Genomic DNA, 25235 nt, shown 5'->3' on the forward strand with positions numbered 1-25235 from the left:
CACCTTTCATCGATTAAGTTTCAAAATATTATGGCCGCCCTAAACTGGGTTTGTGGCTTTGGCCCCCCTACACTTGGGTTTGGCCACCCAATTCAAAATGTTCTGGACATGCCACTGTGTGTATGTGTGTGTGTGAGAGAGAGAGACAGTTTTTTTTTCTTTTTTTCTCCCCTTTTCTCCCCAATTTTCGTGGTATCCAATTGCTAGTAATTACTATCTTGTCTCATCGCTACAACTCCCGTACGGGCTCGGGAGAGACGAAGGTCGAAAGCCATGCGTCCTCCGAAGCACAACCCAACCAAGCCGCACTGCTTCTTAACACAGCGGGCCTCCAACCCGGAAGCCAGCCGCACCAATGTGTTGGAGGAAACACCGTGCACCTGGCCCCCTCGGTTAGCGCGCACTGTGCCCGGCCCGCCACAGGAGTCGCTGGAGCGCGATGAGACAAGGATATCCCTACCGGCCAAACCCTCCCTAACCCGGACGACGCTATGCCAATTGTGCGTCGCCCCACGGACCTCCCGGTCGCGGCCGGCTGCGACAGAGCCTGGGCGCGAACCCAGAGACTCTGGTGGCGCAGCTAGCACTGCGATGCAGTGCCCTAGACCACTGCGCCACCCGGGAGGAGAGAGAGACAGTTAGTGTGTATGTCAGTGGAGGCTGGTGGGGGAGTAATGGAGTAAATAGAATGGTATCAAATGTTTTTTATATGTTTGATTCCATTCACTCCATTCCAGACATTACACGCCATTCCAGCCATTATTATAAGCCATCCTCTCTTCAGCAGCCTCCACTGGTGTGTGTGTGCACAGGTACCTGCTTAAATGCACCAGCGTGCCATGAATATCTGAGCCAAGAGGAAATGTTTACATTCCCACATACTCTCCTTCTCTCTCTCTCCTTCTCTCTCTCTCTCTCTCTCTCTCTCTCTCTCTCTCTCTCTCTCTCTCTCTCTCTCTCTCTCTCTCTCTCTCTCTCTCTCTCTCTCTCTCTCTCTCTCTCTCTCTCTCTCTCTCTCTCTCTCTCTCTCTCTCTCACACACACACACAGTCACACTCACACACAATAAAGCAACTCCTCCATTCTAAACTAAACTCAGTTGTCCCTCTCCACGCCCTACCCAATTTCTCATGTCAAAGTGCATGTTGACACACACACATCTTAATTTTGATAGATTGGGAGTCTGAATGGGTGTGTTTGGGAAGTAGTGCATCTCTGCCTCTCGACATAAGTCTTGAATGGCTCATTTATACACATGCAATCACAATGTCAAACACTAGGTGACATACCAACGCAAAGGCTTATGCACACACTCACATGCACACAGACATGATCACATAATGGCTGACCCACAAATGCAAACACACTTTCAAAAAGACAAAGATAAAAACACAGCACACACACACACACACTAACACATCTAACTGACTGCACAGCTGTGGTAAAGGGTGAGTGCACGGTACACACACAAACACACACATTCGCACGCATGCATACACACACACACACACACACACACACACACACACACACACACAAACACAAACACACACACATTCGCACGCATGCATACACACACACACACACACATACATCTAACTGACTGGGGGATCTAACTCTATTGTAGAGTTGACAGATGGTCTTTAGATGGTGCTCAGTTAATGATTAGCTATGTCACCACTTAATCAGAGTACCATTAATCTGTCACACACATACACACACACACACACACACACACACACACACACACACACACACACACACACACACACACACACACACACACACACACACACACACACACACACACACCACACACACACACACACACACACACACACACACACACACACACACACACACACACACACACACACACACACAGGGTTGGTAGGGTCATTCACTGCCTACATTTACCATGGCACAGTCAGTTCAAACAGGTACATGCTGTCCATTTTATACAAACCACAGCTTTCTTCTAAACTCTAGGGAGTCAAGGACTGATTTGTAAAGCCAATGTTAGAGCCATTTTGTATGTTAAACCAAATGTGTATAGAACTTTTTGGGGTGATTTATTATCCTATAGAAATTGTATGAAAACTGTTTTATTTATGTGGAATCTCCCTTTAATTGTTATTTCGACACCAAGTAGCCACATTCCTTTCAATCTTTTACCCAGATTTTAGCAGTGTGACGACCCACCCATTCTGTCTGCCGAATTCTTTCTCTTTGCTGTTTTCCTTAATAGGATGTCGGTGGGCAGAGCCACGAGGGTTGTCATCAAAATGGGACACACCTGGGCTCTGGTGTGTCCCGAGGATAAATACACCTTTACCCCATTCATTGAGGAGACTCTCTCCATGTAGACACACTGTATTTTTGGTTGTGGCATTTTGCACCTCTCAACACCCCTCACCATCTATGCACGCACCCACTCACTTGCACTACGGATTACTAACTACACACACCATTGTTAATTGTATATAGTTTAGTTAATAAATATATTTTTGTCATTCCTTGATCTCTTCATTGTCTCCCTTTTTATTACGGGCTACGAGCCAGTTCGTGACAGCAGAGATGCAGAGAAGCATATTTAGTGTCTATAAAAAAGGAATCAACAATCAGGAGAATACAGACAGCGCAATATGTATTCTGAAAAATAGATGAGGGGTGGGGGTGGGGGGGTTCTAAGCTGACATATGGACTTGTTTTAAGGTCATATTATATGTAATTTAGCTATTTGATTCAGAATTTTAGGACCCCTTTTGGTATAAAAAAATATATACAGTACCAGTCAAAAGGGTTTTCCTTAATTTTTTACTATTTTCTACATTGTAGAATAATAGTGAAGACATCAAAACTATGAAATAACACATATGGAATCATGTAGTAACCAGAAAAGTATATATTTAGTAGTAACCAAATCAAAATATATTTTATATTTGAGTTTCTTCACAGTAGCCACCCTTTTCCTTGATGACAGCTTTGCACACTCTTGGCATTTTTTCAACTACTGGTGTAAAGTACTTAAGTAAAAATACTTTAAAGTACTACTTAAGTTGTTTTTTTGTGTAGCTGTACTTTACTTTTACTTTACTACATTCCTAAAGAAAATATTATACTTTTTACTCCATACATTTTCCCTGACACCCAAAAGTACTCGTTACATTTTGAATGCTTGGCACACTTATCAAGAGAACATCCCTTCTCATCCCTTGCCTCTGATCTGGCAGACTCATTAAACACAAATGCTTCATTTGTAAATTATGTCTGAGTGTTGGAGTGTGCCCATGGCTATCGGAAAATAAAAAATAAAATGGTGCCATCTGGTTTGCTTAATATAAGACATTTGAAATTATTTTTACTTTTATTTTTGATACTTAAGTATATTAAACCAAATACTTTAAGACTTTTACTCAAGTAATGTTTTACTTGAGTCATTTTCTATTAGGGTATCTGTACTTTTACTCGAGTATGACAAATGGGTACTTTTTCCATCAATGCTCTCAACCAGCTTCACCTGGAATTCTTTTCCAACGGTCTTGAAGGAGTTCCCACATATGCTGAGCACTTGTTGTCTGCTTTTCCTTCACTCTGCGGTCCAACTCATCTCAAACCATCTCGATTGGGTTGAGGTCGGGTGATTGTGGAGGCCAGGTCAACTGATGCAGCACTCCATCAATCTCCTCCTTGGTCAAATAACCCTTACACAGCCTGGAGGTGTGTTGGGTCATTGTCCTGTTGAAAAACAAATGATAGTCCCACTAAGCGCAAACCAGATTGGATGGCGTATCGCTGCAGAATTCTGTGGTAGCCATACTGGTTAAGTGTGCCTTGAATTCTAAATAAATCAGAGAGTGTCACCAGCAAAGCACCTCCTCCTCCATGCTTCACGTGGGAACTTCACGGAGATAATCCGTTCACCTACTCTGCATCTCACTAAGACACGGTATCAAAAAATCTCAAATTTGGACTCGTCAAACCAAAGGACAGATTGCCACCAGTCTAATGTCCATTGCTCATGTTTCTTTGCCCAAGCAAGTCTTTTCTTATTGGTGTCCTTTAGTAGTGGTTTCTTTGCAGCAATGCGACTATGAATGCCTGATTCACGCAGTCTCCTCTGACCAGTTAATGTTGAGATGTGTCTGTTACTTGAACTTTGTGAACCATTTATTTGGGCTGCAAATTTCTGAGGCTGGTAACTCTAATGAACTTTTCCTCTGCAGCAAAGGTAACTCTGGGTCTTCCTTTCCTGTGGCGGTCCTCATGAGAGCCAGTTTCATCATAACGCTTAATGGTTTTTGTGACTGCACTTGAAGAAACTTTCAAAGTTTTTGGCATTTTCCGCATTGACTGACCTTCATGTCTGAAAGTAATGATGGACTGTCGTTTCTCTTTGCTTATTTGATCTGTTCTTGCCATAATATGGACTTGGTCTTTTACCAAATAGGGCTATCTTCTGTATACTACCCCTACCTTGTCACAACACAACTGATAGGCTCAAACGCATTAAGAAGGAAAGAAATTCCACATATTATCTTTGAACAAGGCACACCTGTTAATTGAAATGCATTCCAGATGACTACCTCAAGAAGCTGGTTGAGAGAATGCCAAGAGTGTGCAAAGCTGTCATCAAGGCAAAGGGTGGCTACTTTGAAGAATCTCACACTTTTTTGGTTACTACATGATTCCATATGTGTTATAGTTTTGATGTCTTCACTATTATTCTACAATGTAGAAAATAGTAAAAATAATGAAAAACCCTTGAATGAGTAGGTGTGTCCAAACTTTTGACTGGTACTGTATATAAAAAAAATATTTGATAAAATATTGAATTTGGCCTTTACTTCTACACGCCATAGAAACACATTGAATAACACATTCATAAATGTCAAAAAGCACAGTCAAAAAACGTATCATAAGGTTTTGAAGTGTCTCTGTCCTATATCTAGAATATATCTTGTAGCTTTTTTTACACATATTTACAGTAGCACCCCTCCAGACCATCCCCCCAGCCCAGCCAGGTCACCCGTGATACAAGTGAGTATTCGACGTCCATCCATGTCTGAGGACGTTGGGAGATGACGTGGAAACCGGGCACAAGGGGCAACAGTGAACGCTGTTACCTTCAAGTAGGTTTCGGTTTTACTAGGGCATTGTGGACGTGGATGGGGATCTGCCTCTGCCTCTGCCTCTGAAACCAAAGGTTGCAAGTTCAAATCCAGTTTTTGAGATTTTGTTTTAACCCTGTACCAAACCTTAACCCTTACCGTAACCATTCAGAGTTAATGCCTAACCTTAAGATTTCAGAGTTAATGCATAAACTTAACCTTAAACACTTCAAAATTTGACGTTTGCAACAACTTTAAAATGTGATGTTTGAGAAACATGGATGAACGTCTAATTCTGACATGAGACTGTGAGAGCTAGTTGCCCAGCCATCCTCACATACTTTGTGGCCCCTCAAGTTTTGGTGGTGCATGAAACCCCTGCTTGTAAGGTTTCTAAAGGAAGTGGCTTATTAGAATGTTGGGACATTGTTTTAAGCCACTGTAGCCACTGCTAATAGGTCACCAGACTGAACTATCCAGGTTTACAGGGTAAAGACAAACTAACTACAGTGGTTTCACACAAGATTAGCATGCAATTTCACGTACAATCATATCTGAGCTGGGTATGACAATGCAGACAAATATATGTCTAATGCATAGCTAATCAACAAGTCTTTTACACAATACAACACTTCAAAACAAACATCGTGTCTGTAAACATGTTATAAGGCTGTCCTATTGTGTATCAAGGCATGCTAATGTTATACAAAGCATCTGCCAAGCTATGTTGGCCATCTGGACCTTACAGAGCTCTGGACTTTTATAGGGACCCCTTTTCACTAGTTCCTCTGTATGCCTTTATGTCCTGTGCCCCCCCTCTTACCCCATGGATAGCCCATGCTCTCTCTCTCTTTCTCTCTCCAACTCTCTTTTTTACTCTTCTTTAACACACTCTGCCATTTCAACTTGAACTAACTTCTTCCTCCTTTTCCTTCTGTCTCCTGTCTGTCTCTTTTATTTTTCTCCTATCTATCCTGAACCTGCCAGAATGGGGATCCCACCTCACCCACACACTCTGCTTCAGAAGGGCTCCAACCCAACATGCACTGCTTAACCTCCATCTCCCTCTCTTTCCCTTTCTTACCCCCCTCTACCCCCCCTCCCCTCTTACCCCCCTCCCCTTTGTTTTCTTGATGGTTTCAGTGATTTAAGTGTAATGACATTTATGAGCTTCATTCAGTTCAGTCCCAGTCTCATGTCTCTCGCATGCCGTATGTGCTGATTTAAGGCCGCTCCTATAGGAGAGAGTCCCAATACAGGATCAGTGATCTAGATGGACAAGGAAAGGAAGCAAGTTAAAGACATTCTCCGGTACTTTGTATACTTTTTAGCTTGTAGTTCTGAAAGTATCACTCACGAGCCAAAAGTGGTCCCTGAAAATTGGTACTACATCACATACATTATATCAAGATTTCAGCACCACGTCATTGTTATTGTTCTCGCTCTCTGCTGTCTGTGCGTCATGTGCCTCTTGCTAGCTGTCACTCAAATGGTGAGGGGCTGAAGATCATTGGTTGAACTCGAATTGCTAGGGGGCTGGCCCTTGTGGGAAAATGTAGGGAAAATGGCATTGGACCGCTTCCAGAAAAACAGTTGCTTTAAAATTTAGGTTTTAGGTAAGACAATAATTCTGCTCATACTGTAGATTATGCATGTATGAACAACCCATTGACACACCCAGTCCACAGTGGGAGTTTTGAAAAATACTTAGTAGTCGCTAAAGTTCCGGAGTGTGTCTTTAAGGCAGAAGGGACACAATCAACAAGTTCCCTCTCACACACACCCTCAACACACTGTGTAAGAATCTCCGACCTTGACATGACACAGTTTGCTGAAACACGGAGGGCATCAGAATGCGGTCGGTGTCTTGGAGTGAGTGTGTGTATTACGATGTGTGTTGGGATGTGTGTGTGTATTTGGGCATTGGCACTCTCCCAGGTTTGGGTCAGTGCACAGATATAGGGGCTCTGACTGAGGGAGGGAGAGAGAGGGGAGTGGGAGGGCAGCTATAGGGTCATTGTAACAACTTCAAATAATAAGCATGTGGTCGGTGGATGAGGGAGTCTGCGATTGTGTGTGTGTGTGTGTGTGTGTGTGTGTGTGTGTGTGTGTGTGTGTGTGTGTGTGTGTGTGTGTGTGTGTGTGTGTGTGTGTGTGTGTGTGTGTGTGTGTGTGTGTGTGTGTGTGTGTGTGTGTGTGTGTGTGTGTGTGTGTGTGTGTGAGGTCTGGGTGAGTGACCACGTGAGTGTTTGTGCATATCTTGAACTATTGTTGAACTCAGTGGGCCATATGGTAGTGGACACAAAGACTTAACTCAAACCCCATTAATAGACAGCAATAGTAATGACGTCTTTTTGTAAGCACTAACGGAGGCTAACTTCGCCATGGCTTGGTGTTCAAAGCCTATGGAGAAATGAATGGGGTTTTTGGAGGGTTTTTTGATAAACGCCGAAAATAAGTTTAGTGGTATACACAGGTTTAGGAGATCTTATACAGTACATTTTGTTCTAATTTATGAGGTAATCTTCATCAGCGAATTTTGAAGCATTTATGACATCAAAACAAGCACATAAAGCACATGAAGGCTTCATAATTCATAAAGGTCATGTTAACTGACTGATATTATCTCATAGAACAAAACTTTTATAAGATTCCCTAAGCCTGTGTTAACCTCAGACCTTATTTTGGGCGTTTTTCCAAAAACCATATAAAAAAAACACATTTATTTCCCCGCAGGCTTTGACCAACGAGCCATGGCTAACTCATTTCCATTTTTTAGGACTAGCAGCTAGCGAGCTCTATACTGTTAACCCTTACCCTAACTCCACCCCTTAAAGGTGAACCTCAGGCCACATCTCCCTACAGCCTCCATCTTCTGCTCTTCACACACACACACACACACACACACACACACACACACACACACACACACACACACACACACACACACACACACACACACACACACACACACACACACACACACACACACACACACTGCTCCGTTCTTCTTTCCCCATCTCTTCTCCATCCCCATGCCCCCCTTCTTCTACTCCCTCTCCTCCACCCCTTCCTCCATTATTACCTCTTCGTTTGTCTTCCGTCCTTTCATTTGCAGCCCAGGCCTTTTCACCTTAAACAGACAGCAGCTGTGTGGTGAGGGCTTAGAGCCACTGCAGGCCTGAATGGACTGTTACTCTCCACTGGGTTGGACAAAGATGTGCTTCCCCAGCAACACATCAGCTACAAATTTGCCTCCAGGCTCTGGGTTCTGCAGGGGGAGAGACCTGTGTGTGTGTGCATGTGTCCAGGCTGGGGGATCCTTTCATGTCTACCAACAGTGATGGGGTGGGGGCTAAGGGGAGGGGCTAGAATTTTTTGGGGACCACTGGTCTGGTACAGTATGAGTGACAGCTGGGAGTCACCAGGTTTAAACCCCCCAGCTTCTCTCTGACAGGTAAGGGTTAACAGGCTGAAGGGGGTTTGCCTTTCCCTGTGGGTGGGCATGGTGTGTGTGTTTGTACGTGTGTGTGTACGTGTGTTTGTTTGTTTGTTTGTGTACATGCATTCGGGAGTGTGTGTGGGGGAGTGTCTGTGATCTGAACTGTAGCCCATCCCTGTACAGTAATGTGATTATCTTCTCAGAATGAGCCCTGAGGCTGGGATTTACTGGCTGAATCTCCCTCGCTAGCACTATGGGACACCTCCTTCCTTCTTCACTCTCTCTTTTTTCCACTTGCCTCGTTCTTTTTTTCTTTCTTCTTTTCTTTACCCCTTTATTTTTTTCTTTTTTTTCTTTTTTTTCTTTACCCCTTTTTTTTTCTTTCTTTCTTTCTTTCTTTCTTTCTTTCTTTCTTTCTTTCTTTCTTTCTTTCGGACAACTCTCACCTCATTACCCCTTGAGAGAATCATTCATGATGGGACATGCATTGCACTGTAATTCTACCGAACTAAGTCACAAACTGATTAACCATGATTAACCATATTAGCTGCCATTGGATCCAATGGTGATTTTACTTACAGATCTGTGATCTCACTTAGCTCTCAGTCAGACTGTCAGAGATTAAAGGAATTGCTCTGATGAATGTCCAGTTCAGTAAACCCCCCACATCCAGGTAAAGAGAGAGACAGAGAGACTGAGAGATGGAGTTAGACAGAGAAAGGTATATGGAGCCACTGCATGTCTTCACTTGTCCATATAAAATAGGTCATCCGTTGATCTTGTCTTCGTGTGAGTGTGTGCTTGAGTTGGTGTGTGTGTGTGTGTGTGTGTGTGTGTGTGTGTGTGTGTGTGTGTGTGTGTGTGTGTGTGTGTGTGTGTGTGTGTGTGTGTGTGTGTGTGTGTGTGTGTGTGTGTGTGTGTGTGTGTGTGTGTGTGTGTGTGTGTGTGTTCCTCTCTCTGAGATGCCAGATAGCAGAGTGTCTGTGATTATCAGGGGATGTAATACTGTAGATGTAGGCCACAGTAGCCCGGACCAGACTTCTGACATCACCCACTAGATGGCCTGCCAGACACAACAGTAAACAACACTACAGTAAACAGGCCAGGCAGACGGACAGATGTCCTGATCACTGGAGGGAGGTCACAAAACAGAAACAACTCCATATTTCAGTCATTTAGCAGACACTCTTATCCAATTAGGGTCAAGTACCTTGTTCAAGGGCACATCAACAGATTGTTCACCTAGTTGGCTCAGGGATTTGAACCAGTAACCTTTTAGTTTACTGGCCCAATGCGCTTAACCACTAGGCTAATTCCTATAAAAATATAAACAGGATGGATTTGCTATAACTGATTCCAGACTCTTAATAAACCCATATTCAACTTCAGCTTCCTTTACAAAGCATAAAAATATAAACATTTGATCAAAGCGTGTCTAACGTCACATTGAATCTGAAACTGAAATTGAGCTGTAGAAAAGGAACTCCACAGGCATACTTTTAGAAGTAAAGACAAAAGTGTCGCTGAGTCAAGGAACAATGAATGCCTTTACCGCAGCCAAGTGACTCACCTCTCACAGACTTTTATATTAGTTACAGCCGGTGTGTTCGTGTGTGTGTAAGGTGTGCCTCTCTCTTATCTTATGACCCTAGCACTATAGGGAATTTTTTCCTGGTAAGGTTCATTCCATTGGTGGTATGTTACAGCAAACACATTAAGGCTGAAATTAGAGTAGGTTGTGTGTGTGAGTGAGTGTGTGTGTGTGTGTGTGCACTCATGCACATGCATGTTGTAGCTGTCAGGTATGTGATGAGTAGACATGAGGGTGAGGAAAGGTATTTCCGCTCAGAGGTGCTTGTGTCCTCTGGGATTCACTGGAAGTGGGAGAATGTGTGTCTTACGTTTAGCTGAAAGAACGTGTTAAGTTTAGCTGAAAGAACGTGTTAAGTTTAGCTGAAAGAACGTGTTAAGTTTAGCTGAAAGAACGTGTTAAGTTTAGCTGAAAGTGTGTGTGTCTCTGTGTGTATATGTGTGTTGATTGGGTGACAGTGAGTGTTGGCATGTGTCTCTCTGATGTGTTTGGTTATCAGGTGTCCTGTCAGATTGTCGCACCCTGTGACTAATACACAGGTTGTAGCACTGAAACAGAAAACCTCATGACTCAATTAGCTCTATTCTCTTTCTTTGAATGGAGGGACACCATCTCTGTGTGTCACACATTTAGCGAACAGGACACTGAGATCCAGGTCTGTTATCCAATACACACACGCACACACACACACCATGCCCATAGGGGGCACAGGGGCTTGTGCCCCCTCGGACTTGTCCTGTTTAAAAATGTTTTTGTTGTTTCTCTGTAATACTACTAGCCACCTCGCAATTTTATGAAGTTGGCTTTAGCCAGCCCAGATAGGTTCCCAATCTCCCAACCTCATAAGTAGCTACTAAGGAGCTTTTACCAAGATTTTAGCAGAGATGCAGGGAAGCACATTTAATTGATTTACAGTTTTTTCCAACTGCTTACACACGTTTTACACACGTCTCCTTTTTTCAAAACTCTACACACAATTCCCAAAACTGCACACACAAAATGCAAAATGCCTCACATCTCCTTCAAAATGTAACACTGCATTCAAAATGCCATAAACACATGTCAGAATGAAGCATTTGCATCAAATGGCAAACACTGCTTTCATAATAGTACATTTTTGGATATACCATGTAAACACTGTTGTTCTAAATCTAAAGCTCTTTGGTCTTTCATAGGCTTATATCTACATTTCAATACAATGTTCTACAGTGAAAGTAATCTGCTGAGAGGGGTAACAAGTACACTGTAAACACCAATGCAATGTAGAAACAGAAAATATTTATTAGGCCAAACATTACTGTTGTATACAGTACCATACAACAAAACCATAAACATATGTAAACCAAAAGTATAATCTTTAGAATACTGTAAAGAATACAATTGTGTGTGTGGGGTCCCGGGGGGGGGGGGGGGGCAGTCCAGGAATTGGTGTGGGGGGGGGGGGCAGTCACCCCTAAGCTACGCTTCATCTCTTCTCCGGCCTGGGTCTGGCCACAATACTTCGTCCACATCACAAGATACGTTTTCTCTTGCCAAACATCGAGGGAAGTATCTCCTAGCATGGCGTATCCAACGTTGGACAGAGGCAACCTCTATGTCCCCACATGCGTCCTCCATTGCCTGGAGAAGCGGCATGCGGGCATAGGGTTGGCGATCATACACTTTCCAGCGCCAGGCTGAGAAGAATTCCTCTATGGGATTTAGAAAAGGTGAATATGGGGGTAGGTACAAAACTACAAATTGTGGATGGGTGGCAAACCAGTTTTGGACCAGAACAGCCTGGTGAAAACTAACATTGTCCCATAAAACCACAAATCTAGCAGGCTCCTGATCTGGATCAGGGACAAGCACTGTGTAAATTGTATCCAGACAAGTGAGCATATGGCCGGTGTTGTACATTGTGTGGCATTGTGTGGCATTGTGATGGAGGACCCCGTTTTGAGTGATGGCAGCACACATAGTTATATTACCCCCGCGCTGTCCAGGGACATTGGTAATTGCCCTCTGTCCTATTACATTTCTTCCGCGGCGCCTGGTTTTGGTGAGGTTGAAGCCAACCTCATCCACATAAATAAATTCATGGCGATTACATGGGCATCCAGCTCCAATACTCTCTGTAACAGACAAAAAGGATATACAGATGAGTAAATATGGTATGTCTGAAGTACTGGAAGTAGTGTTGCATACATACCTCTACAAAGTCATGTCGCATATTCTTGACTCTGTCAGAGTTTCTCTCAAATGGCACCTTGTAAAGTTGTTTCATCGTCACTCGGTGCCGTTGGAGGATGCGTTGTATGGTCGACAGGCTTACAGCATTGATGTTGTTAAATATGGTGTCATTATTCAAGATATGCTCTCTTATCTCTCGAATCCTAATTGCATTGTTGGCCAAAACCATATTTATAATTGCAGTCTCTTGTACATCTGTAAACAAGCGTCCTCGTCCTCCATGATGTCTTTGCCTTTCCACTCTGTACAGAAATCAAACAGAGTGTGTTCAGCATAGGAAAAAATGTAGTACAGCATGATAACCAACCTCATTCATTCAATGCAGTGCAGTAAATGGATGACTTAGAGTTACAAATGTTTATGCAATACTATGCAGTCATACGTATTTTACAGTACATTACTGTAATGCTAAAATAGTCATTAGATAGTTGCATACCTGTTCTCATTTCTGAAGGTTCGAATTATGGACGCCACTGTAAATCGACTCAAGTTGGGCTGGACTCTCAGTCCAGCCTCTCTCATGGTCAAACCGTGGTTGATCACATGATCAACAAGTGTTGCCCTAATCTCATCAGAGATGGCTCTCCTTCCTTCTCTTCTTTGCCCTCGTCCTCTTCTTCCTCTTCCTCTCCCTCCTACTCCTCTTGCTCTCTGTCCATTGTTGGCATCCATTGTTCAAAACAGGTAATCTGACCTTTGACCTATTTATAGGCCTATACTACAGTAAAGCAGTGATTGGTTAGTGATCAGTTAAGCTATTAGTGTTTGCACATGTGAGGAGTGTGTGTGTGACCAGGTGAATAAGTGTAGGATTTTGATTGGTTGTGTTTGGAAAAGGAAAGCAAGTCACTTCCTGTTAGATTTTTGTGTTTTAGGTAGAGAATTGTGTGTAGTGTTTTGAAAAACGTGTTTTATGCAATTGACAACTGAGTCAAAGGCTGAGAAATAGCTTATGGTTTTGGATATTTGGTGTGTAGTTTTGCACTTTGAGTGAGAGGTTTCAAAAATCGTGTGACATGAAAAGGTTTTGTGTGTAAGCAGTTGGAAAAAACTGATAATAAGAACCATCAGTCAGGAGGATACAGACAACTCAAGAGGTATATTTAGATATGCAGAAAAATATACATATACAGTACCAGTCAAAAGTTTGGACACACCTACTCATTCAAGGGCTTTCTTTATTTTTACTATTTTCTACATTGTAGAATAATAGTGAAGACATCAAAACTATGAAATAACACATATGGAATCATGTAGTAACCAAAAAAGTGTTAAATAAATCAAAATAAAGGGTATATTTGTGATTCTTCAAAGTAGCCACCCTTTGCCTTGATGACAGCTTTGCACACTCTTGGCGTTCTCTCAACCAGCTTCATGAGTACAGTAGGTCACCTAGAATGCATTTCAATGTGCCTCGTTAAAAGTTAATTTGTGGAATTTCTTTCCTTCTTAATTCGTTTGAGCCAATCAGTTGTGTTGTGACAAGGCAGGGGTAGTATAGAGAAGATAGCCCTATTTGGAAAAAGTCCATATGTGTTATAGTTTTGATGTCTTCACTAATATTCTACAACGTAGAAAATAGTAAAATAATGAAAAATCCTTGAATGAGTAGGTGTGTCCAAAATGTTGACTGGTACTAATAATATATATATATATATATATATATATATATAATACATATATTATATGTACCAGTGTTGACTGGTATGTTGACTGGTGCTAATAATATATATATATAATATATATATATATACACTGCTCAAAAAAATAAAGGGAACACTTAAACAATACAATGTAACTCCAAGTCAATCACACTTCTGTGAAATCAAACTGTCCACTTAGGAAGCAACACTGATTGACAATAAATTTCACATGCTGTTGTGCAAATGGAATAGACAACAGGTGGAAATTATAGGCAATTAGCAAGACACTCCCAATAAAGGAGTGGTTCTGCAGGTGGTGACCACAGACCACTTTTCAGTTCCTATGCTTCCTGGCTGATGTTTTGGTCACTTTTGAATGGTGGCGGTGCTTTCACTCTAGTGGTAGCATGAGACGGAGTCTACAACCCACACAAGTGGCTCAGGTAGTGCAGCTCATCCAGGATGGCACATCAATGCGAGCTGTGGCAAGAAGGTTTGCTGTGTCTGTCAGCGTAGTGTCCAGAGCATGGAGGCGCTACCAGGAGACAGGCCAGTACATCAGGAGACGTGGAGGAGGCCGTAGGAGGGCAACAACCCAGCAGCAGGACCGCTACCTCCACCTTTGTGCAAGGAGGAGCAGGAGGAGCACTGCCAGAGCACTGCAAAATGACCTCCAGCAGGCCACAAATGTGCATGTGTCTGCTCAAACGGTCAGAAACAGACTCCATGAGGGTGGTATGAGGGCCCGACGTCCACAGGTGGGGGTTGTGCTTACAGCCCAACACCGTGCAGGACGTTTGGCATTTGCCAGAGAACACCAAGATTGGCAAATTCGCCACTGGCGCCCTGTGCTCTTCACAGATGAAAGCAGGTTCACACTGAGCACATGTGACAGAAGTGACAGAGTCTGGAGACGCCGTGGAGAACATCCTCCAGCATGACCGGTTTGGCGGTGGGTCAGTCTCATGGTGTGGGGTGGCATTTCTTTGGGGGGCCGCACAGCTACCTCTGTGCTCGCCAGAGGTAGCCTGACTGCCATTAGGTACCGAGATGAGATCCTCAGACCCCTTGTGAGACCATATGCTGGTGCGGTTGGCCCTGGGTTCCTCCTAATGTAAGACAATGCTAGACCTCATGTGGCTGGAGTGTGTCAGCAGTTCCTGCAAGAGGAAGGCATTGATGCTATGGACTGGCCCGTCCGTTCCCCAGACCTGAATCCAATTGAGCACATCTGGGACATCATGTCTCGCTCCATCCACCAACGCCACGTTGCACCACAGACTGTGCAGGAGTTGGCGGATGCTTTAGTCCAGGTCTGGGAGGAGATCCCTCAGTAGACCATCCGCCACCTCATCAGGAGCATGCCCAGGCGTTGTAGGGAGGTCATACAGGCACGTGGAGGCCACACACACTACTGAGCCTCATTTTGACTTGTTTTAAGGACATTACATCAAAGTTGGATCAGCCTGTAGTGTGGTTTTCCACTTTAATTTTGAGTGTGACTCCAAATCCAGACCTCCATGGGTTGATAAATTTGATTTCCATTGATACTTTTTGTGTGATTTTGTTGTCAGCACATTCAACTATGTAAAGAAAAAAATATTTAATAAGAATATTTCATTCATTCAGATCTAGGATGTTATTTTAGTGTTCCCTTAATTTTTTTGAGCAGTGTATATTGGACACACCTACTCATATATATATATATATATATATATATATATATATTTGTTTTCATAGAATTAAGCATAATGAGTATAGCTCTAATTGCAGGAAAAAGCTGTTTCAGGTATTTGAAAAAAGAAAAAATCGCAACTTTAAGGAAGGGGGTACCCCCCCCAGCCACCCACACCTACTTTGTGCCCCCTCAAATTGCCGGGTGCATGACGCCAATGCGCACACACACAGACACACATACAGTATACACACACAGTTAGCTCTGCGCGGGTGGAGCCTAATTGTGTCTTGAAGGATTTCACCACCCGAGTCCTGGCGCGCACAACACAACACACACACTTTGCTGTTGAGGGTGATAGAAGTCTTCACGCAATGTGAAGACACGACTTGGATGCAAAATATCTAATATACGACGAAACGTTAGAGCATTATACGGCCTACGTGAGTTCGATGGTGTATTTTAATCATATTAGATATATACCTGCGTTTTAGTGGAAAGTTTGGGATCTCTCGCTCTAAGTGAATGAACTGGGAAAGCACTGTATTACAACTTGGATGAACAGGTTCTCTCCTCGCGCCCCGGGACATGTTTTATTGGTGTTGGGTAGGGAATTATTTTATCATATAATTAGGTGGCAAAACACCTCGCCTCCACCATGAAGAGCTCAAGAGGTACAGTAGCGACGCCATCTTTCCAGTCCTCTCCAAGGGCTGCGCGGCAGAGCGAGTGGCTGCGGAGCGCTCTGGCCCACCATCACTGCCCCGACCCCGGCGTGGAGAACGAAATAGTGGTCCTGGCCACGGGGATTGACCAGTACCTCCAGGAGGTGTTTCACCACTTGGTTTACCCCAAACAAGACGACGTGGTCTCGGCAGAGGACTTCACTGTGCTTTGCTCAGTGCTGGGGCTTACCGGAGAAGAAAGTGAGACAAGAGATGGAGAGGAGGGAGATGATGATGAGGAGGGTCAAGGTATTTGCTCGGGGCTCCCTCGCGAGCTGGCCTTTAGGGACTTCCATTCGCGGCTATGCGGTTATTTCCGCGTCCGAGAGCGCGATGGAACTGGACCTGGGGTCATGCGCCTCCCAGTTACAGAGGAGACAGAGCACATTGAGCGCGAGATCCGGCTTCGGTGGCCGCGGGTCAGGCGAAGGAAATGTGTCAGTTTCGACCTCACAAGAGAACAAACCGGGAGGAGGCCCGTGCCCAAGGCGCACAACCGTGAAACGGGTTCATCAGAACTACATCATAAAACAGGTAAGCAATTGGCTATAGCATATGAACTGGACTCTAAAATGTCTGAACTGTTATGGTTGCAGGTTCAAACTCTGCTGTGCTCCAGCTGCCCTCACCCCTCAATTGCTACACTGTCTGCTGAGCTCACTCATTAGGAAGGATTCCTCATGCGTTATCTCCAATTGAGGATACTAACACCATTCCTAATGAACAATCCTCATCTCTCCCACCTCTAGGCCAGACAGAAACGGAGTGTGTGGCTCTGAGGGAGCTGGTTGAGGACCTGCGCTCTGCTCTACAGGGCAGTGATGCTCGCTGCCTGGCTCTGGAAGTCGCATTACGACGACAGAGGGGCCCAGCCAGGCTTACCATGCACCACTCCAATGTAGCGACTTCAAACACACATACACCCTCAAACATACCAATTCCAAATGCCCAGGGACGAGAGAGGGGTGCACCTAACCCCCCAAAAGAAGTGATCCCAAATCCAAACCCCCAGGGCCGAGGGTGCGGGGTGGGGGAAGAGAGGGTAGCAGGGAGACGGGGCTCCAAAGACCCTATCCTCAGGGAGCTGCAGCTGATTCGCTCCTCACGTGACGGACAGCTGGAGGAGGCAATCAGGTTCAACCAGCGGCTGGAGGAGGAGCTTGGCTGGGCATATGGGGAGGCTCGCAGGCTGGAGGCGGTGGAGTCTCGTCTACGGCAGGAGAACGCTGAGATCAGGTTGGTTTTGGTTGACTGATTTGTTTGTTGATTGATTAATGGAATGGCTGGTTGATTGGTTTGTTGACTGACTGATTGTTTGATTGACAGGCGGAGAACAGAAGAGGCGAGGGAGGCTCTCAGAGAGGGGCTCAAGAAGGTGAGACTGATCCAGAAACAGGCTCAGGACGTCCCTCAGCTCCAGAGCAGAGTCACACAGCTGGAAACAGACATTCAAGAGTACAGGTAGGTTATACAACATCCCCGTCCCCGTCCCCGTCCCCGTCCCCAAGTCTAGGCCTGGAGGTCCACATAGGGGGCTGAATAAATGGGATTATGTTTGGTTAATATTCACCTCTATATCACATCACTGTAGCCTATATCACCAACAGCAACAACATAGCAACAATCCAGCTTAGGTTCTGTCCTCTATACTGCTGATACAGTATATTAACCACATAAACGGCAAAGTATTATTAATTGAGGACACATTTATGACTGTGTTGAAATGTAAAGTAGTCATTAGTGGGGTAAGTCATTGGCCCCTCCTCTCTCTGGTAGTGGTATCTGCAGTGGTTTAACAGCTTGGCTAACAGTGTGAAGCTGTAATGCTCTCACCGCGAAACATAAGAGACCTTTACTACTGTAGTGTACACACTCACACTCACCAGCAACGTGCACAAACAGTAATATTTGACCCATACTGTGCCTAACCTTTGACCTCTCAGATCACAGTGCACCTGCAGAGGAAGCCACGCCTCACCGCCTCGAGAGCCCATGGACGACACCTGCCTCCAGCGAGCGGTGGAGGGGAGAGCTGCCTCGGACGAGGAAGAGGACGAGAGGGAGAGGAGGAAGGAGGAGAGGGAGGAAGGACAGTGCTGCCTTTTGGAGGTGAAAAGGCTCATCAACAGACTGCACAACTGTGGTAAAGGGTGAGTGCAGGACACATACACACACACACACACACACACACACACACACACACACACACACACACACACACACACACACACACACACACACACACACACACACACACACACACACACACACACACACACACACACACACACACACACACACACACCTGTAGCTGACTCTCTTCTCCTCTTCAGGTGTCAGAATACAACAGCCCACCACTTGCTACTCTCCCAGAACCTCCTCCTTGACAACCAGAACAATCTCCATGGCAATGACCTCCTCACGATCCCCAGGGGGCGGAGCCGCAGAGGTCACACTTATCAGGAGGAGAGGGAGACCGAGTTAGAGAAGGTGAGAGAGAACTAGAGGGGTTCTTAGGGCCAATTCCATTTTTATTTAGCTCCCTCCAGAGAGAAAGAAAAAAAGTAAGACTTGGAATTGATCCTGGAACATATAGAGAACTAGTGGCCAGTGGGAGGCAGTTATAGATACATTTCCTTGTTTACCATATCTGAAGTATGCAGCAGATGGTGTCTGTGAGAGTACTTTAGATACAACTAATACTGTTTTAGCTCTATTCAAGCAGACTAATGGAAGCCTGTCTGGCACAGCTCACTATCCATTTTTTATTGTGTATATTATTATTTCTTCATTGACTGACTTCTGCTTTTTCTCTCTTTCTCTCAATTCAATTCCATTAAATTTGCTTTATTTGCATGATGTAACAATGTACATATATTGCCAAAGCTTACTTTGGAGATTTACAATATTAACATTCTCTCTCGCGCGCTGTCAGAGGCATGAGGAGGTGGAGGGGTTGAGGTTGGAGGTTCAGATGGTGGAGACAGAGAGAGTACGTCTGTCACTTTTGGAGGAGAAACTGACAGACACACTAACACTGCTACTGCAGCTACGCATCAAGGTACACATATACTGTATACACAAGCAAGAACAGTAAACACAAACAGATCCTCGGAACATTCTGATTGTTTGTTATACCAGCCTTTCTAGTTCTGGAGTGCCACCTAGTGGTATAGTGTGTGTAAAGACCTGTGTATGAGTCAAGCCTTTCCCACGCTGACATTTCTCGCTCATCCTCTCTGGGCAGGGTGTCTCTCGTAGGTCTCTGGGGAAGATGCTGATGGACACTCTGGATGTCTGCAGCAAGAGTGGACATAGCCCATCCCATGTGCTGCAGGTGGTCAATGCCTTCTGTGCCCAGCTTTCGTCCCATGAGCTGCTGCAAGATGGGGTAGGAGTGGGAGGGGAAGGTGGCTGGGTAGGAGGAGAGGCACGAGTATCTGTGTCTACAAGCCAGAGACCCTCAAGCACCGCCAAACCCCTTGCGCATCTCCTGTTTAGACAACACACAACCCTCTCTTCTCACCAAACTCCCCAACTCCCTTCCATGAACACTACATAACTGGTCTACAGCTACAGTACACTCCTAAACCTCCTTCTGATTATGCTACTATACCACTTCCTCTTGTATACCACTTCCTCTTGTATACCACTTCCTCTTGTATACCACTTCCTCTTGTGTACCACGTCCTCTTGTGTACCACATCCTCTTGTATACCACTTCCTCTAGTATACCACTTCCTCTTGTGTACCACGTCCTCTTGTGTACCACATCCTCTTGTATACCCCGTCCACTTGTATACCACGTCCTCTTGTATACCACGTCCTCTTGTGTACCACATCCTCTTGTATACCACGTCCTCTTGTATACCACGTCCTCTTATAAAGGGAAAGGTAAAGGGGGGTACCTAGTCAGTTGTCCAACGGAATGTATTCAACTGAAATGTGTCTTCCGCATTTAACCCAACCCCTCTGAATCAGAGAGGTGCGGGGGCCTGCTTTAATCGACATCAACGTCTTCGGCATATACCACTTCCCCAGGAGTAGGCCTAGCTATGACTGTATATATGAGAGGAAGATACTACAGGTTCATCTCTGTTGCTCTGGGGCTATAACAGTTTCTGTCTTGTGTACTGCTATATGTACACAGCAGATTTAGCCTTTCATCTCTGTATATCTATTCTGTTGTGTTTGTTACTAACATGGCACTTATGACACAATCATGATTATTTATGCACATTTATATATTCATATTTATACTAATGGGACAAGTTTGATTAGCTATGTATTATGTTTTTGTCTTTCTGTGTCATTTGACATGTTTTGTTAGTTTAGTTTAAAGCTTTGTAGAGGAGCACACTAGTGTGATGACTGTATGATGACTGTGTATGTATGTCTTCTGATTGTACATTAGATACACTGCTTACTCTACATCAGGTACAGTACTTTATACTCTATTCATTATTTATCAAATCTCTCATTGAGATTACACATCTTTTCACATGAGGGACCCAGGAGCCCTGATTTATAAACATGTAACATTCTAATTATTGCAGTTATTGTAGAGGACAATTAATACATGAATTAATAAAACCTCATAAAATGTGCATATAGTACTATACTATAAGTGTTTTTTCTCTCTATACAAATGCATATCTACTGTGGTTGATTATAGGGACTCAACAGGTGTCTTCACAACATTCAGCTGCTACGTTGTACTACATTGTACTCAATATGAGCTCAGAGTTCAGACATTTCTATCTCTCATATGACTGTGAGAACCAGAACTCAGGGTGTATGTGTGTGTCTTTGTTTGTGAAACAGCTGAAAGCACCAAACGTGAGTGTGTGAGCGAAAGACAGAGGTATAAAGCTACTCTGACCTTTGTATGATATCCGAGCAAGGCCACTCATATCCATGATACATTTACATTGTATCCTCAGAAAGGCATAACCGCACCTGACACACATACTTGACGTCCAGCTCTTAGGTTCTCTTAATTCAGGTATAGCCCCCCATACAATCACACACATAGTGACTCACAGTAGACTACAGCAATACAGAAGAGTGGTACAAAATAATATAGTCCTTTATTTCCAGCAATTTATAAAGTCCTGCAGATTGTGAACCCCACTACAGTTACAGGGTTACAGAGGGGGACAGCAGGGGGAGCACACAGTTCCAAATACAGTGTATACGTGTGTGTTTGTGTGTGTAACCAATATATCTGTATGGACATTTTGTGCTAGTAGTGTGTGTGTGTGTGTGTGTCTGGGAGGTGGGGGTTGAGGAATGGGGTTATAGAGAAATGATCCATCCGTTATACCTCTGTGTTGTCTGACCACTAGTCTGTTCTAGTCAGAGCCTTCTGTTTACAATATCCATCTATTCATTTATGTTCTCAATTGAAGGTTCTGGCCTTAGTGATTCCCAAACACCGCAGCCATTGCAACCATGCAGCCTCTCTCATAGACTATTTATTCATTCATTACATTACAACATCAAATCAAGGTATGTCAGTTATTAATAAAAGCTAATTAGAGAGATTCTACTCTGTGGTGAGCCTAGCTCCTGATTGGTTACTATGTGTTGAGCTTGGCTCCTGATAGGTTAAGGCCTTCTATGTTTGTGTCCCTGCCCGAGGGCAGGGGATGTAAGGTGTGTGAGGTTCATCAGATATTAGGCACCCACACTGTTGTTTGTTAGCCTAGGCGCTAATCTACCGTGGCAGCGCTGAAGCTCTACTGGCTGGATACAACCCCAAAAAAGGACGAACAAAAAAATTAAATGAGAAACAATTACAAAAACAGTGACACAGAACCGAGACAAAATTAAATGAAAAATAAACACCTTATTTATAGAATAAATATAGTATATACAATTTGCTTTGTGTGCATCTAAAAATAAATAGACAAAGCATTCCTTCCCCCTGGAGGAGTATTCACAACCTCTTATCCGTACTGGGGCAGAATGCTGGCACAGGTTCAGTAAGGCAGCAGAGAGAACCCAGGTTCTAGATCCAGGGTTCCGCTTCAAGAATACAGAGGACAGGTTTTAGAATAGAATCTTGGATACAGGCTCTAGAATCCAGAAGGTATGTATTCTATAATCATGGACACAGGTTCTAGAATCAAGAAAATACTAATTCTAGAATCTAGAAAACACAGGTTCTACATTAGAATCTTGGATACAGGTTCTATAATCTAGATGAAGCGAATAGTGAAGAGCCTCTATCACTATCAGCACTGTCTCATATTCACTCATATGACAATGTCGCCCTCTGGTGCCTGTGTGTGTATATTACAGTACCTTCCAACAGTGACACTATACCCCACTGGGGCTGCCTCAATCATAAACATGACATAATCGTTCTCTAACACTTAAGATCACAGAAGGGTTAAGAAAAATGATGAAGTTAAAGAATACATCTAATAACGGACACAACTTCCACTTTGTAAAATGTGTCAAACCTAAGAAAGATACATTATCTTTTAAAGAGAAGGAAACTTAACTCATAATGCACAAGTTTTGCATATTCATGTTATGTGCCCTGCACATGCACTCTGCTGGCCCCTTAAAACAACATATAAATTGAACACCAGATAACAAAGCATCAGATGATAACACATGCATTTCACCATCAAGCTGGGCTCTGCTGCTTACGAGAATTAGAGTGTCTATACTGACAGTATGTAAATGTGGTTATTATAGGAGGGCATTTTGAAGCATGGCATCTATGTGGCAGATATTGTAGGTCAGCTGCACAGTGTGTATGTACAATGCACAACAGACATTAAGGAAGTGTGGTAGTCAGCATGGACAGGCCTTGAGTTGCTTCAACTCAAGAAGATCGTTGATGTTGTTTGTACCATTGGAGAAAGCTTGAGAGAGCGAGAGAGACAGAAAGAGAGAGCGAGCTGTTTGCATGATATTCCTAAGCAGGCAATATTGGTTTGACAATTCCTCCCTCAACATCCTGTCTTTCCTCACTAACTAATGAAGCCCATTAAAGCCTTCTAATCAGAACATACCAAACAGGTCTTGTCACTACAGCATTAGGCAACAGCGTGATCAAGTGGATAACTTTCACCACCCTATAACATATGCTCCTAAGTCCTTGCACTAGATAGGATGTCACCTGGAATGGCCTCTGTCTCAATAAGCACTCTGTCCCTACCCTCTCTGACCCCCCTCTAGCCTCCCAGTAAGGCCACTCTAACCTCAGTGAATCCAGTGATAAGCAGAGTTTTGTGTGTGTGTGTAACCAACAGGCTGCCACAAACAGATGGCCAGCCTGACAAACAAAGCACAATTTTCTGTCTAAGTGTTTGTGTGAAAACAAAGAAGAAACAAATTTAATTGAAGAAATGTCACAATCGTAGCCCTTTAGGAGGATTTAGGGGAGAACAACGAGGTGTTGAAACCTTGCTATTGAGCGTTGAGGCCTCAAGGACCACTAAGGACATGGTTGGCAAGAATTGGGGTTGACTTTAATTCAAGAAACAACCCTCCAACTGAGTGTGAAACATAATGTGGCACCTGACCGTACAATCTGGCACCTCCTTGGTGACCTATGAAACATAATGTGGCACCTGACTGAACGATCTGGCACCTCCTTGGTGACCTATGAAACATAATGTGGCACCTGACCGTATGATCTGGCACCTCCTTGGTGACCTATGAAACATAATGTGGCACCTGACCGTACGATCTGGCACCTCCTTGGTGACCTATGAAACATAATGTGGCACCTGACCGTACCATCTGGCAGGACCTATGTCCATGGACTAGGTTGAGGTTGAGGTTGCCTCTAACCACTGATACAGGGTCAGTTATGTTTTCATCCCTCCCCAATGGTTAAGGTTAGGATTTGGGGAGGGTAAACTGATTCTAGATCTGTGCTTAAGGGCAACTTCTACCCAGAGTTGTTCAAACTTCCTGTTTCTGTTCAGGTTAGTGTTCAGACATCCTTTGACAGGGTTGGGGGGTAGTTACCTAAGCGGATTCAGGTCTCTACATTCTCGTTTGGGCCCCTGTGGAGCTGCCCCCACTGAATCACTACTCTCAAGGCAAGGCTAATTGAAAGGGTCCCTTAAAAATGTATTCATCTCTTTATACGTATAGCACTTGGTGATTAAGCATTTTAGGCTTGTGTGAGTTTTTTTTGCTGTCTGTCTGTCTTCATTTCAAGTCTTTAAGATTGATCTCATCTTTACAAATGCTGCCAATGTGACTGGCCCAAGGGAGAATGTCCCCATTGAAAATAATGAGGATTCACCCGCCCAACGGTAAAACAGATATAGATTCATATCAAATTCACTATTAACAAAAATAATCATAATCATCGTCATCATAATAACAATAAAAACAATAGTAGTAGAACTCTTATTTAGTCAAATAAAGAAAAAATGGCATAGTCTGTGACCCAGGGGGAGGGGTTTGGGGGGAGATTGGAGGTCAAGGGGTCAGGGTTGAGGTCTGGGTCTGAAAGTCATTCAGTTGTTCCGATGTCCAGAGGGAGATACTGTACAGTTCAGTTGTTCAGGTTGTTTCCGGTGAGCCGGAATTGATGCTGTGTATGTATGCTGTCCAGGTGTGTGTGTTCAGTCTCCCACGTCAGTGTCTCTGTCTCCAATGAGCCAGAGGACATGGAAGCAGAGGGCCAGGAAGCCGGTCCCCAGCAGATCTCCCAGGGCCGTCAAGTAAGGAATAGAGAAGTTATCAGGGTTCATCCCCCTACTCCACATCCAGTGGACCATCCAGTCAGCCAGGTACAACAGGATCAACACCTAGAGACAGAGAGGGAGAGTCGTGAG

General features: G+C 44.0%; 2 protein-coding genes across 3 annotated transcripts in view; one reads left to right on the plus strand and one right to left on the minus strand.

The window, feature by feature from the left end:
• Positions 1-15964: 15964 nt before the first annotated feature.
• Positions 15965-21026, plus strand: LOC139535749 (EF-hand and coiled-coil domain-containing protein 1). Its single transcript, XM_071335504.1, has 7 exons — positions 15965-16953; positions 17169-17655; positions 17746-17880; positions 18363-18569; positions 18753-18909; positions 19355-19480; positions 19667-21026. Exons 1-7 carry the CDS (start codon positions 16353-16355, stop codon positions 19979-19981), a joined length of 2028 nt encoding a protein of 675 aa, XP_071191605.1. The 5' UTR covers positions 15965-16352; the 3' UTR covers positions 19982-21026.
• A 459-nt stretch (positions 21027-21485) lies between these two features.
• The window catches only part of LOC139535750 (solute carrier family 41 member 1-like), a 63418-nt gene continuing 59668 nt past the window's right edge, over positions 21486-25235 (minus strand). For both annotated transcript variants that reach the window (XM_071335507.1, XM_071335506.1), the window contains exon 11: positions 21486-25208. In XM_071335507.1, coding sequence (XP_071191608.1) covers positions 25023-25208 — 186 coding nt within the window. In that variant the 3' untranslated portion in view covers positions 21486-25022. The remainder of the gene's footprint in view (positions 25209-25235) is intronic.

The sequence above is a fragment of the Salvelinus alpinus genome, chromosome 12 (assembly GCF_045679555.1).
Source record: "Salvelinus alpinus chromosome 12, SLU_Salpinus.1, whole genome shotgun sequence".
Classification (NCBI taxonomy): domain Eukaryota; kingdom Metazoa; phylum Chordata; class Actinopteri; order Salmoniformes; family Salmonidae; genus Salvelinus; species Salvelinus alpinus.